Source organism: Sander vitreus, chromosome 9 (genome assembly GCF_031162955.1).
Source record: "Sander vitreus isolate 19-12246 chromosome 9, sanVit1, whole genome shotgun sequence".
Lineage (NCBI taxonomy): Eukaryota > Metazoa > Chordata > Actinopteri > Perciformes > Percidae > Sander > Sander vitreus.
The window spans coordinates 8375533-8390957 of NC_135863.1; the positions used below are offsets into that span (position 1 = coordinate 8375533).

The 15425-nt window shown below is 37.6% G+C and overlaps 3 protein-coding genes across 9 annotated transcripts in view; 1 reads left to right on the top strand and 2 right to left on the bottom strand.

The window, feature by feature from the left end:
* pars2 (prolyl-tRNA synthetase 2, mitochondrial) overlaps nucleotides 1-3731 on the bottom strand; it is a 4761-nt gene extending 1030 nt beyond the window's left edge. Inside the window, exons 1-3 of the mRNA XM_078258551.1 lie at nucleotides 3582-3731; nucleotides 680-1016; nucleotides 1-214 (exon numbers count right to left, since the gene is read on the bottom strand). The exon at nucleotides 1-214 is cut by the window's left edge and continues 32 nt beyond it. Of these exons, the coding sequence (XP_078114677.1) occupies nucleotides 1-214; nucleotides 680-1003 (538 nt within the window). The 5' untranslated portion in view covers nucleotides 1004-1016; nucleotides 3582-3731. The remainder of the gene's footprint in view (nucleotides 215-679; nucleotides 1017-3581) is intronic.
* A 4247-nt stretch (nucleotides 3732-7978) lies between these two features.
* Nucleotides 7979-10160, top strand: insl5a (insulin-like 5a). The gene is made up of 2 exons (XM_078258552.1): nucleotides 7979-8237; nucleotides 10012-10160. Exons 1-2 carry the CDS (start codon nucleotides 8066-8068, stop codon nucleotides 10158-10160), a joined length of 321 nt encoding a protein of 106 aa, XP_078114678.1. The 5' UTR covers nucleotides 7979-8065.
* Nucleotides 10161-12368: 2208 nt separating this feature from the next.
* sgip1a (SH3GL interacting endocytic adaptor 1a) overlaps nucleotides 12369-15425 on the bottom strand; it is a 62777-nt gene continuing 59720 nt past the window's right edge. For all 7 annotated transcript variants that reach the window (XM_078258556.1, XM_078258557.1, XM_078258559.1 and 4 more), the window contains one exon: nucleotides 12369-15067. In XM_078258556.1, the coding sequence (XP_078114682.1) occupies nucleotides 15045-15067 (23 nt within the window). In that variant the 3' untranslated portion in view covers nucleotides 12369-15044. The remainder of the gene's footprint in view (nucleotides 15068-15425) is intronic.

Sequence of the window (15425 nt, forward strand, 5' to 3'; positions counted from 1 at the left end):
AGAGAGTCGTCTGGTGAGCGACCAGAGTCGTCACTGCCTCTTCATGTGTGGGACCCAAGCAGTAGTCGGCTCCGTGGCGGTCTTTCAATCGGAACAGCTCCTTTCCCATCAAGTCCCAGCGCTCACTGGTTTTCCAGAGATCAGCTGAGCACAAACTGGGCATGTCCAGCTTCTGCCCACCGATTCCCTGCATCTCTTGGTCAATTACTCTCACCTGTTGATTGAAGACAGCAGTTATTACATGTTAAGGACCAAAATGAGAATGTGTATACATTTATACTCAACCTTGCTCCTCCAATAGACTTTGCCAATTATTTGAATAAATTAATCTGCAAAAGAAAAAAGTACTTAGACTTTATTTTTTCTAACCTGTGACAAGGGGCCAAAATTAGACATGGCTATTTTTTATGGGGTCACAAACCAAAAAGGTTGGGAACGTTTGCTCTAGTGTGCAGTCATGGATGACTGTCAGACATATTATGTGACCTATACACCAGAAACTGAATAACCTTATGCATATGGTTTCTTTTTTGAGAATATATACTTGTATGATTCATGAGTCTTTGAATCAGTCTTTTCTTTGTATAGCTGGGTCACAGATTCATGTCAGAAAAATAAATGTTCCTTTTTTGTGGAAATCACACAACCAGATCATTTCTTTAACAAAAACTAGTCTCACCAGCTTCTCCATGGAGCGGACGGTGGCAGGTAGATAGTAGTAACAACCGGGGTTGGACGGATGGATGAGCCCAGCCTGCTGCATGAGCCTTTGACTCTTACAAGTCATCTCTCCCTGCAGCCGGCTGTCCTGCCCCACATCACGCAGGTTTGAAGGCTGGTAGAGGCGGGACACCAGGAGTGTGGGCTTGATTCGTCTCGAGTTGGTGGAGGCAGGAGCAGTGGCATGCTCAGCACAACCTGAATGGTTCCTCCGGGGAAGTACTGAGGTTCTGTGGAGCCGCTGGAAGACTTTCTGCCAGATCAGATTCATTATGGGCTCCATGGTAAATCCAGACCTTTTAGATGAGACAAATCCGTTAGAGCTGAAGCAATAGTCAATTCACAGAGAATAAATAAGCAATACGGACAAAACGATTGGTAACGGCCATTTATCGGTTGATGTGGCTCATCAACGATAGGCAATCGGTATTGGCGGCAAAAAAAACCTGGGTCGGGTTGCATCTCTAATAAGCAATATCTTGATTATTGATTAATCGTTTGAGTAATTTTTCCAGTTTGGGTCACACAAAACAAGACAATTTTAGGACATCATCTTGGGCTTAGAGTAATTATTGTTATTATATAACATTACATGTCATTTAGCCGACGCTTTTACCCGAAGTGACTTACAGTTGCTATATATTAGGTAGGCCTGCACGATTTGGGGAAAAATATTAATCATGATTTTTTAGCTTAGAATTGATATCACGATTCTCTGCCACGATTTTTTTCCTCACGAAGTGTAATGTTTATTGCACACATGAACCACAACAAAACAAATTGGCAGTACCAAACATAGATTGTTTTGGGCACCTATAGCACATTGCGCATCACCACCAGCTTGTAAACACAGAGGCTTCAATGAAGAGAAGGGAGAGCACTGCAGCGCTTGGGAGCGCTTTAAAACCTTTTTTTATACAGTCTATGTTTAAAACTCACAGAAGAAAGTAGTAGCTCGTAAAATTAAATGAGAATCGAAGTCCTTTAAAATATATATATAATTTTTTTTTTTTTTATCAAAAAATCTGTTATTTAAAAATTAAATTGTGAACAGGGTGAATCAAGATCGCGATTTTATAATGATTAATTGTGCAGGCCTAATATTAGGGGTGCAAGATATATTGACTCAATATCGTTATCGCAATATCACGTTGCGCAATATTACATCGAAAGTGTCACAATAAGTATGCAATATTTAGTTTATTTTGTGGAGCGCTGCGTCCGTTGACTGTGTGGCTTAGTTGTGTTCGATTTAGAGCCCGCTTGAAACGCTATAATGATCATCATTTCATTGGCCAGTTACCGTACCACTTGCACATGTTAGTACACGTCAGCGCACTAGTCCAGTACGTGACAAACCCTATGGAGCGTACCACGTGTGTGCATATTTCGACAGAGTGACCGTGGAAGTGAAGAAATAGATAGTGACAACAAAACGGAACGAATCAGAGAAGCGAAAGAAAAGTTGTGTCCTGTTCTCTTTATTTATACATTTATTTTATATTGTACAACCAGTAAAACATGTCCTGTTCTGTAGACATGGTCGTTATTTATTTATTCATGTTGTACCAGTCCAATATGACAGTAAGTTGAAATAAACCTTGTGTTGTAAGAACCCTTGTTTATTTGTTATGAATCTATTTTGATGTGTTTTCCCGTAACTTTTGTAATTTTACATATGTTTAAAAATATTGAAATTAATATCGCAATATCACATTTGTCAATATCGTGCAACCCAACTATATATCAGAGGTTACACGCCTAACTAGGGGTTAAGTGTCTTGCTCAGGGACACATTGGTTAATGTATTGCAGTGGGAATTGAACTCAGCACCCCCACACCTAAGGAATGTGTCATATCCACTGCGCTATCACCACCCATATTGTAATGAGCATTTACTCTATTTTCTGACATTTTATAAAATAATACAAGTACAATAAACCAATCAAACAAAAACGAAATCAACAGATTAGTCAATAATGAAAATAATGGTTAGTTGCAGCCCTAAAATCAGTGGTAACTAAGTGTAATTGGTACTTGCACTAAAGTTAAAGTTCATGCTACTTTATACATCTATTCCACTACATTTTAGAGGTAAATATATACTTTTTACTCCACTACATTTGTCTGACAGATTTAGGCTAGTTCCCAGTTACTTTGCAGGTTCAGATTAATAATACAAGGATAAAAATAAGACTTTATTGATCCCTTGGTGAAATTCACAACCTACTCGGCTGCATGTATAGTAAGAAATAAGTAGTACATTTGCAACATTGAAGTAATGTACATATTAATGCATTCACAATTTTAATTCAATAATATAATATTCTGAAATGTGACATTCATTTTGTACTTAAAGTATATGTGATGTTGATACTTTTGTACTTTGAAATAAAATTCGAAAAGCAGCGCTTTTACTTGTAATAGAGTATTTCTATACTGTGGTATTGCTGCTTTTACTCAAGTAAAAGATCCGAGTAGAAATACACATACACATCTAAGTGAAGTTATAGGAAAATAAATGATAGTCGCTGAATGCAAGTAGTAAACAGGAGTGGTCAAGGTCGTCAACAGTAATTTCCTTACACATATACACATATATATATATATATATATATATATTTAGTCTTTGGAAATAAGCTACACATGTAAAACATAAATGCAGATGATTGGTTTAAAGTTTAGATGCCAGTGTCACTGGCAGCTTTCCAGAGTGTCCACAGCAGCGACAGATCCATGTTATCAAATGCTGCCCTGACGGACAGTTTAGCAGTGTAGTTGACGTTAGCTTGTTACGGTTAGCTTCCTCAGTTAGCACATAACGAAAAAGCCACATACACAGAACAATAAACACGACTCACCTTGGGACTGCAACTACTGTCTGATTCTTCTGAGGAGATTATCTCAGTAAATGAGCAAATAGTGGCATTTCTATAAAGTTGCCAGATTGCAAAACATTGAAGGTCTCTGCCTGCACCATGCTGTCTTCCTCAGCTGAGCTACATGCCGGGAGGCTCTTTGCTCTAATGTTAGACCGCCACCTGCAGGTCTGGAGGAGTAACGGCGTTTTGAGACAGACAGACAGACAGACAGACAGACAGACAGACAGACAGATAGATAGACAGATAGATAGACAGATAGACAGATAGATAGATAGATAGATAGATAGATAGATAGATAGATAGACAAAGATAGATAGATAGACAGATAGATAGAAAAAGATAGATAGACAGATAGACAGACATATAGATAGACAGACAGACAGACAGACAGACAGATAGATAGACAGATAGACAGATAGACAGATAGATAGATAGATAGATAGATAGATAGATAGATAGATAGATAGATAGATAGATAGATAGACAAAGATAGATAGATAGACAGATAGATAGATAGAAAAAGATAGATAGACAGATAGACAGACATATAGATAGACAGACAGACAGACCGATAGACAGATAGATAGACAGATAGATAGATAGACAGATAGATAGACAGATAGATAGACAGACAGATAGATAGATAGATAGATAGATAGATAGAAGTTGCGTGGGGAAAGGACGAAGGTTGAATGGTCTGCAAACACATGTAATAAGCCATTTGGTGGTAGCATTACTTCACCTCCTCAAAGAGTCATGCTGCATTTCAATACCAGGTACAAAACAAATTTCTACTAAATAATTTTGTTTATATAACCACATTGCATAGTTAAATTAGTTACGTGCTTGTGAACAAAAAAGTAAAACAGCCCAATATTTTCATATATATATATATATATATATATAATATATATATATATATATATATCTGCAATTTCCCCTTGAGGTGGCTTTTTTTATTTGACAAATAAAGAACAAATATCTAAACATGTTAATGTGAAACGCTGTCCTCCTGTTGCTTCTCTGCGAACATTTCTCTCTTTCAGCTCAATCTGAACAGTTGTGTACAAGATGACATCTCTATTTTCCACATAAACATAATAACATTCATTCTGATAAAAAAGCGTAAATTAAATTAAAAACAATAAACACAAAACATAAAAAAACAAATATGAGTATATATAAAATTGGTTCGTCTTTTCTGTAAAGCCTTAAAAAGTTAATTTTGTTACAACAAAACACAACAAATGGCAATAGCCACTAATCAGCATAGAGTAAAATACACTGTTTTGGCTCAATTGACGAGTTTTTAATGGATGTATGTACTATACTATCACAGGCAATCTTTGCCCTTTGTTGACATTATACTGTACTGCAGTCTGTGTTAGTGCACTTTTACTGGCTTTATAGCATTTTATGTCAGCAATTTGAAACCATTATTCCTTCAGTCAGTCAGTGACACAAAAACCTGATGGTCAGCTCACACGGCAAACAGAGTGTCTCTCTCTGGCTCTTTTCTTTCAGGTGGACATTGACACTGACACATACACATACACATACACACACACACACACACACACACACACACACACACACACACGTATTCTCGAGCCAATTAGGTTTGTGCCTGTTTCATCCATTTATCTAGAGGCTCTTGTCATGAGATTGATTTTCAGATAAATGGGCGACTGAATGTCTCCTTGAGATACGAACAATCCCACTAAGACAGATCTTATCTACAAAAATCACATTTGCCGGTTTAGTTTTAAAGTAAATATTGACTTTTTAATCTTACAAAGACATATATGGCACTTTAAATATATTGTATAATACATTAGCGAGGGTGTATGTTTGGTTACAGAAATGAGAGGGGCACAAGTCAGTTTTTCAACCCAAAAAAATTAAAATGTGAATGCTTCTTCATTTAAATGAATCAAGCAAATAATATATTGTGGTGAAATTGGTAATCAGGCTTCATACTAATGATGGTATCTGGATAAAAGAAATGCTGCATTAACCCTTCTTATTTTAAGTTTCCTTGATAGATCATTTATCATACTTTATGATAAACAATGTTGTATTTGCATCTTTACCACAAGGAAAACTGCCCTTTACTGACTTTGACTTATGTTCTAGTATCTTTAGGAAAGTATAAACAGTATATAAAAGCTCAAGATTAAATGTTTTTCTCTCAGGCTGAGTTTTAATCAGTTCCTCCCTTCTTAAATCTGGATTATGACAGTTGGACATCCCCATTCCCTCCTTTTATAGCAGACTTCAATCCAACTGTAACTGTCATTAAAATTGTGTACAATGAAACGTAGTCTTCTGTGACATTTATCTTCACGTTTCAGTTTAAATTCTCAGTCATGACATTATGGCCGAATACTGAAAACATGTCGGAGCTTTGCAATTTGATCAAAGCTCCCACAATGGCGAGAACCGTTTTTTTTCTTCGCTGCAGATGCTGCTCAGTTTGCTATAGAGCCGAACTTCTGTCACAACTCTGTTAAAAGTGCATAATCAAGGTTCTTGTTTGAGTTCAGATGAAATACCACAGAGTTGGCTCAACGCACAGAATCAGCAGTCAGTTAGACATTATTTTGAGGGATAAACAGAAGCCCTTGTTTTTTTTAGTTTGTCAGTCCAAATGGCAGATTATGTCACTCAACCTGATCATTTTACATCATTTAGGGTCATTTAAGGTCATCGTCTACACCTATCCTTTGAGTCAGTAATCAGTACAGTCGGACAAAACTGTGTTCATTATGACGAAAGAAGTTGTAGCTCTGATAGTTAATGGACATCAGCTCCAGACACATGAAGACGATGATGCAACAGAAACACTGTTATATCTCTATTAAAATCATTAGGGTTAGATTATATATATACAGCAGTGAAAATATTACAGACAAAATACCGCAGACTTAAACATAAAAAAACTGCTGAGATAGCGTAAGGAAAACCAGGAGCCAGAGCAGAATCATAAAGGTCGAAAACATGTTAGGGAGCCAGAATAGTCAGGTTAAATGAATAAACCGGTGTCTGCTGATACTTCATGATAACCTTACCTGAAAAGAATGAGATCATGAACATGTCTGTTTTAGACAAAACAAATCCCAACAAACTACTGGCTATTTGCAGAGCTTTCAAACATATATGCTCCGGTACCATGATGGCCGTGGAGCTCAGCAGATGTTATTGTGTGTGATTTGTTTTCGTAGCACTTTTAGTTCAGCTAACGAAAAATGAAAACATTTGTCAGAAGTCGTCGAACGTTTATCTTGTTTTTATGTGGTTACTGTACATACAGTATTAGTGGAACATGATGTTCACCGGCCCTCAGTCAATTATTACTGATTGAGATAAAATAGCCCCATTGATGCAGAATCTCATTAACGTACAAGCATCCAGACTTTAACCTGGAAAAGTTGTAGCAAATTGTAGTTTGGGTCCAGTTCAAAAATAAGGAAATAAGAAAATATTTACTACTTTAAACGTCACTTTATCAGGAAATTATTGTAAGTTCTTAGTGAGGTTTGGTTGACCTCCATCAATCTGCTAAACTTGTTAATCTAGTTTTCCTTTTTTATCATTATGAAAAAGGAAAGACAACAACTAAAAGACTTGTAATAACTTCTAATCTATGAAATAAACAAATTGTTTTTTTTGTTGTTGTTTTTTTCGAAAATTTGGTCGATTCTATTTTTATATTGTTGTTTTATTCTACCACACAGCATGTCCAACTAAACATAATATAACTTCATTGACATCCTAAGTGGGACCTCCACCGTTAATGATCAAACTGAAATGTCATGCTGAGTATCGCATTGCACCATCAGCAGCAACGTAATGACCTGCATGATGGGACTGTCAACATTGACTTTTTTCCTCTCGTATGACCCAAACTGCTCATAAAGACAAGCACAACCGGGCCAATAAAGCGTTGTAAACAGATGAAACATCTGTTTGGGAATCACTTTGCATCACTCAATTAGCCATGCGGTGTGGTGAAGGTCGGTGCAATCACATAATCACCAAGGAGGCTGCACTCATCTAATGTGATTGTCAGTTGAGGGTTGTAAATTGCTGATGGTCGTAACTCTCTCTTAGACGGCTAAAGATGGTGATAGTGGAGATGACCGGAAACAGGACTGTGTGTGTGTGTGTGTGTGTGTGTGTGTGTGTGTGTGTGTGTGTGTGTGTGTGTGTGTGTGTGTGTGTGTGTGTGTGTTTGTGATTGGGATGGGCTAAAGGGAGGAAGTGGAGAGATACTCTGCATTGATGAACTGAAAGTCAGATAGTATATAACACATGGAGATGCAGGCATTGGGTCAAGAAAGAAGACTTAAAGACAGCCGGCAAGATAACAGATAACCAACAGAAAACAGGACAGAGCAGCTGAGGTAGTTTCAGGAACAAACCAGACCAAGAAAGACATAAACCTCCGTCAGGTATCCAGCATGCGTGCTCTGGTGGTTTTGCCTCTGCTGTTGTGTGCAGTGGTGTGCGTGGTCCAGGTGAGAGCAGAGGTGAAGGCAGTGAAGCTATGCGGTCGAGAGTTCCTGAGGGCCGTCGTTTACACCTGCGGGGGCTCCCGTTGGAGGAGAGTCCTCAGTGAGTCAGACATGGACGGTGAGATGACTTCTCTTTTTATTCTCTAATCTCTACATCTCTAATCTAACATTTCAACACAGTTCAACAAAGTTTACTTTTTGCCTTGGTGCAGGATTTCTTCTGTTTCTGCCTAGATTTATCCTTAAAGGATATGTTCACAATTGTTCAAGTCTGCTTTACAACAACAGACACGTGGCTGCATAAACACTGAACCAGGTTTTGCTGGCTGTAATTATTCCTTCTGTTCATTCCGGCCATTCAGAGATCCATTTTCAATGTATATGATGGGGACAAAATCTGCAGTCCTCCCTCCATGAAAAATATTATTTTTCATTGTAAAGTTTATGTGAAGCTAATATGAAGGCTCAGCTGTCAGAGTTAAATGGATATCTTCCAAAGTTACAACCTTTTTGGTACAAAAAATACCTATTTTTGTTACTATCCCTCCACTGCATCTCCACGGGGAAACACAAAGAGGGAATTTCCCACTTCAAAGGCTGTCACTTTGGAAGATATCCACTTGATTTAACTAACTTAAACTGATGAAGTCTCATATTAACATTTTTGCCTTTATGTCTTTCATTTTGTATGGTCAGTATGAACAGGAGGAATAATTACAGCATGAAAACTTGTTTAATGTTCATATGTGAGTATTGTTTAGAGACAGACTTGAAAAATTGTGAACCTAAATTTTACAGATGGGCTTCTACAAATTTACTTATTGCTATATATTTTAAATTTTTATCTGAATCTCAATGAGACGATTTTTGTTTCTCTTTAAGTAGCTTTATGGTTGTAAAATCATCGTACTCCACACTGTCTAAGCTTTTTAACATTCTGTATCAGCTTATTTCAGCTCTTCAGTGAAGCTCTATTGGGAATGTCTCCCCAAATTCAGCCTGACGTGTTTATGGTATTTTCATAAACTTTCTCTTGACTTGAATTTAAAAATAAAGTTGTTTAGTTACCAACTCCTGGGCTGCTACTTGTTAAGGGTTTAACTACTGTCTGGTATGAATCCTGCAATTTGCATCCAACTTTTGTGGAAATGTAATCATTTAGTTTTAAGGTTTCTGCAAAAGGTCACTTCTAGAAGCTCTCATCCTCATTCTTGTTTTACTTTTTAACAATATCTCTCAAAGCATTTATGTGTTTTAATGTTACTTTCACTGACAGGCATCAACATTTTAACCCACTTAACTGCTGACTGCAAACTTGTAATGTAAGACATTATCCCTCAGACTTAAACATAAAAGTTCTATTTCTATAAGCCAGTAATTTGAAGCTTTCCAGTGCTGTAATTCTTGCTACATGTACTGTGTATTGCATACTAATTTAGCGGCTGTAGTTCAGTGGGTGTGAGCAGGAAGACAGTGCCAGACACATTGTCTGCTATTTTACCTTATTATGCTTGAGGATCCCACATATCATCATTAAATGCTGCTGTAGTCTGTTCTCTGGGCAGCAGCCTCTCTCTCTCTCTCTTACTGTCTGTCACACACAAACAAACCCAGTTAGCCTATCGGTCATGCTGATTAGAAAGAGTAAAGTGACACTGGAGAAGACAAATAGCACTGAGTTAATCTGTGCAGTCATTTAGAGTTTCCTCATTTAATGGGAACATAGAGCTCAATTACACAAGACTGATCTGAAAACAGTCATTCATTATTATTGTTTGAAACAACTGTGAAAAACCTGGACACTGACATTTGCAGAGATGAGTGTGAACCCTGTTGTTGGACTGAATTAGAGCAAGTGTTTCTTAAACATTTGTTGCATTTTTTTGTTCCAGGTTTGCCCACAGGGGAGCAGGGCAGTTTGGAGAGCCTGAGCAGCAGCAGCCCGGGCTCCGAGTTTACCAAACGGGATATGAATAACATACTGACCACCGTGTGCTGCCAGGTGGGTTGCAGGAAGAGCGACCTCACCTTCCTCTGCTGAGGACAACCTCCCCTCTTCTTCTTCCTTTCTCCAAAATGACTCTGCTATCTCCCGTCTCGCCTTAGTAAAAAGCAAATCTGAATCAAAATACTGATGTTTCAAAACAATACCATCACTGTATTGTATGTACAACAAGGCTCATATCCACACTTTAAATGATTGCTTTTAATATTTTTGTTGAGTTATTACTTTACCTTGTAAGGTTTGTAGATGTGAATGTGGACCACGTTTGTTAACATGTTTCTGAATCCGAGTTGGAAGGTATGTGCAACCATAAGAATATATTTTATTATAATAAACTTATGGACAGATATCAGTATCTCAGCCCTGGTTTGTGTCCTGTATGTAGCCATGGATCCACAGGGTTGCAAGTGTGTCCATCTCTGCTTTGATGTATGTATAGGAAACTTGAGCTGTATTCTATAATTTCACTATTTTTGTCAAATAAATATTCTTGCACGGGAGTTACATTCTGTGAGGTGTGAAATCTTTTTTTAAATTGCAGTCCTCGTCACTGAGCAATACTCCAGTAAACCTAGAGTCAATAGGATCATCATAACATACCTATGTGACAGAACAGTGGTGCTTTGAGCTAAATGCTCTCAATGGCAATGCTACCTTTCAGATGTTTACCATCATAGTTTTGTGTGTTAGCAACTAGCACTACACACAACAAATGTGATGTGATTGTCATTCGTTTTGCAGGTATTTGGTCATAAACCAAAGTTTTTGGACAATTTATAACTTATCCGGAGTAGAACATTGATGTGTGTACCAAATTATACGGGAATCTATCCAACGGTTGTCAACAAAATAATAAATGTTCCACCAGAGTTGCAGTGAGACATCACCCAGGATCCATGAATGTCTGTACAACATTTTGTGCTAATTTTGTTAGCGAGTTATATTTTACTGAATAAGTGACAAATTTGCTAGATGAAAATTCAGGGGATCACTAAAGTCACAGAGAATCATCCTCTGCGGATCATGACATGTCCAACTTTCAAGGCAATCTGGCTAGTAGTTGAGATATTTCAGTCTGGACCAAAGTGACGGCCCAATGACAGTCCAACATCTCGCCGTGCTGCTAGTGTGTCTTAGAAAAGCCACAGAAATATACAGTAGACTACTATTTTGTATGTATTCATTGGAAAGACTACATTATAAAGAGAAAACTGCAAACACAGACATCCAGTTATAACTTTTATTGGTTTTGGAAAGAAGCAAACTAAGTTTTTCAGTTCATCTTAGCATTGTTATGTACTGTACAAACAGCTTGCACATGTGTTTGAGGTTAACGGTACAGAACCAAAAAGCATTCTGGCTTATAGCACACATAAACACACTCCCTGCTCTCTTCTTAACATTAATACAGGTAACTGACAGCACAACACGTCATTTCAGTACTATCTACTATCATCATGAATGCCCCACCTGTTACTGCATGCTTGGCATGCAATAATGAATTAGTGCAGGACAAATTCACCACGGAGATGAATATCTGTAAAAGTTTTGTTCCATTTTTTTTTAACTGATGCAAAGAATTATCTGACAACTAACAGACTGAGTTTAGTACTGCAACATGACTTTCAAGCTGAAAGACGTAGGCTGTCGTGTAGTGGTAATTTAAAACCGATGCATGATGGGGGATGTGTGTGGTGGGCCTCTGTAGATAATGCTGTAGTGACTGTTGCACTGATAGCTTCAAGATTCACCCAGAAGGTTACAGCTTCCTCTCAGGCATGTGGATCCATCCAGTCAACTAGATGAAGGACTGACATGACTGAAAGAAAATGTTACCAAACTAATGTGGGTGCTAAATGGCACCAATCAATCTCACCTTGCATTGATAAATTAAATGCAACCTCAGAGAATTCCACAATGCTCTTTTAGACCGAATCGGCACATAAATAAAATGACTTTTATCTTAACTGCACAGCTAAAATCGGATCTTTTTATTAGCCAAATAACTACATCAAACCTACAATAAGTCTGATCGAAAGTACTCTATCATTTATTAGGAGTATTGACGTGTTGCTAATAGTCCTCTTGATGTACATTTAGTCAAAGATGCTTCTACGACAGCTCTGAAAGGCTAAAGCTGCTAAATGGTTTCATTTAGCAGAATGCCGACATACAGTACAGAGATCTTCGGCTACACTTTTTTGTTCTTTGTGTTGAGTGTCAGAGCATTCAGGAAGTTCAACATCATCAGCACAGTGTTTATTACACATTAAACAATATATTTTTTCATTTTTATCCATTTTAAAAATATTCAGTTTATTCTCCTTAACAGAGGACTGACTGTCTGGGGTACACACACATAAAATACAAAAAAAAGAAGAAAAAAAAAAGCATTTTGGTCAGCTTAACCTCAATCTACAACCTCATTCAACTTGACATCTCACAGAGACCATTACGATTATGCAAAATAAAGCCATGGATACAAGCGCTGGTTGGATGATCAGGGGTGTACTCATGATATAATCAGTTCAGGTACCACTGAGGTGAACGGAAACAGGTCAGAAAACAGATCAGACATGTTATAGGCTAGATGTGGGAACTGAGAATGTTGGATTAATACAACTGTTTTCTGATGAGGTTTAAGTAATAATAATAATAATAATAAAAACAAGCTGGTCCCAGTAAACTAATCTTGTTCCAGTATTGGTACCTCAGTCACCAAACATCATCACTGCTGTTGAGGAAAATGGATTGCTTTTGTTCTCATTGTCTTAAACTTATTAAAAGGAAAAGTTCAACAACTTTGGGAAATATGCTGACTCACTTTCTTGCCGAGAATGCTAAATGTTAAGCAGGAGACACCACACGTTTATCTTAGCTTAGCATAAAGACTGGACTTAGGCACAGCGATGCTTTGAGCTAAATGCTAACCCTCTCACAATTACAACGCTAATGCTGACGTTTAGAAAGTATATTTAACAAGTTCACCATCTTAGTCTGGTAAGGAATCTCCAAAGTTATTCCAATTCATCCCGAGGGGGACATGTTTGTACCAAATTGTATAGCAATCTGTTCAATAGTTTTAGCCCATTTCATTCCAAACCACAAGCACCAACCTGCTATAGAGATCAGTAGTCAGTAGGATTCATCATCTGAGGACTATGAATGTAAAATTGAATGGCAATCAATCTAAAAGTTGAGATATTTCAGTCTGGACCAAACAACAACTGACTGACATTGCCTTCCATACATGGCATATATCTCTGTAAAAAAACAGATTAGCTGCTTCCAGTCTTTATGCTAAGCTAACCGTGTCCTGGCTCCAGCCTTATGTTGAACAGACAGATATATGAGTGGTACTGGTCATCTTGTCTAACTCTCGAAAAAAGGAAAACAAATATTTCCCAAAATGTCAAACTAACTCTTTAAACTGTGGACCTTGCCCATGGTTTAACTAACTCTACATAACACTGCTTTCACAAAGCGTAACACAGCATCCAGGAAGATATTTATCTTTTTCTTTAAATTACCCCCCACCCCCATATATAGCTCAAATCTTCTGTTGCACTCGAGTTAAAAAATTATATCTGAAATAAATTCAAAAATTATACCTTATACTGTACACAGTTTACCCAACTACACAGATAACAAAAGAGAGAGTTCAAATATGTATACCTTTCAGGGTTCTGAGTTATGTGATACCATTCAAATTCTATTTGTATACAGAATCACATGTTTTATACAACAAATCATCGTCATCAATAAATAAAAATAGAATGCTGTCATGTACTCTGGAGTCTATCACTGCTGTCCTGGGAACAACATAAAGGCTATCTGACAATACGAGGAAAACACCAAACGCCCTTTAAGATATATATTATCAATTTAAAATGACACTTTGTACACATCGTTTGTTCTGACGGGAAAACAGATTTTTCTTATTTTGCAACCAGTAAATCGATTTATCATTGCAGCTGCCTAACTAGCTAAAAACTCTCCACGTCTGTGTATTCCAGAGAAATACAATTAACAGTTTGATTGACTGATCAGTGCATTTGTATTAAAAAAAGGATGTGATCCAAAGTCATTTGACCCTGTAGTACCAGTAGGTGATGCATGAACATTTTTGTAGTTACCTGATTCTGTGTTTCTATCACCGACCATAAACCTCTTTAATTTAACCTCTTGTGACAACATGCGTCAAAATGCATCAGTAAATGCATTTACTTGCTGGCAAAAAGACACGCAAATGGCTGCTGTCAGCGCGAGAGCTCTCTCAGGCTTCGAGCTCTCTCAGGCTTCGAGCTCTCTCAGGCTTCGAGCTCAGACTCTATTAAAAGATCTGATTTTGAAGGTGTATGATTATCGTATTGTCCTGGGCCCTGCTTTAACTTAAACCAGTCTATCTTTGGGGCGTTAAGACTTTGTGTCAGAGGCTGAGGTGTGTCTGACTGCAGAGATCTTATTGAAGGGTATATTTTACAGCCAAATCTTTCTGGACTCTCGACAACAAACAGCTTGTCACCCAGAGTTAAAAATTTGGCCCAAACTCTTTTTGTCAATGTCTGTCTGTCAGGCAGCTGCAGTGAAACTTTAAAACAACACCACCACACATTGACCAGAGGACGATGGAGACAGAGGCACAGACTTCAGAGGGAGGAAGAACCCAGGTGTCAAACTGCAGCAATACAGATGTTATGAAATGAATACAAATACGATAGTTACATGACCTTAAACAGTTTCCACGATGCTATATGCAAGTAATACAATACTGCTGGGTAGGCTGCGGACCTGTCGTGTGGGTTCAGAAAAGGTTAATGGAAAGTCTGTCGTCTGGTGTTGGTTTGTCCCCTGTCCTCGGTGTCAACCTCTGACCACTGCGATTGTTCTGTTCAACAGTGCTGTTGTCAGTAGCATGGGTTAGTTGTCGGCCAGGTATTTTCCTGAAACGTAGCGACGAAACGTTTAGGTTTATGTTTGTTATGTTATGTCATTTATAGATCTTTTACAGATCTACTGTTAACTTCAGAGACAGTTACTACAGTAAGCTGCATGATTACATAATAATGGACATAATGACAATAAACCTAATGCATAAAAACGATAAATTAACATACACACATACTGATAATGAAATAAAAATACTTTTTGCAAGGATGAAATAAGAAAAAACTGCAGTAAATAAAGTTTAATACTAAAGGAATCTGTAATTTCATACAGCTGTTGACTGATTTCCAATTACCGGTACATAGATCACCACTTAGAAAAATCAAAAGACTTACTTCCAAAAGACAAAATTAA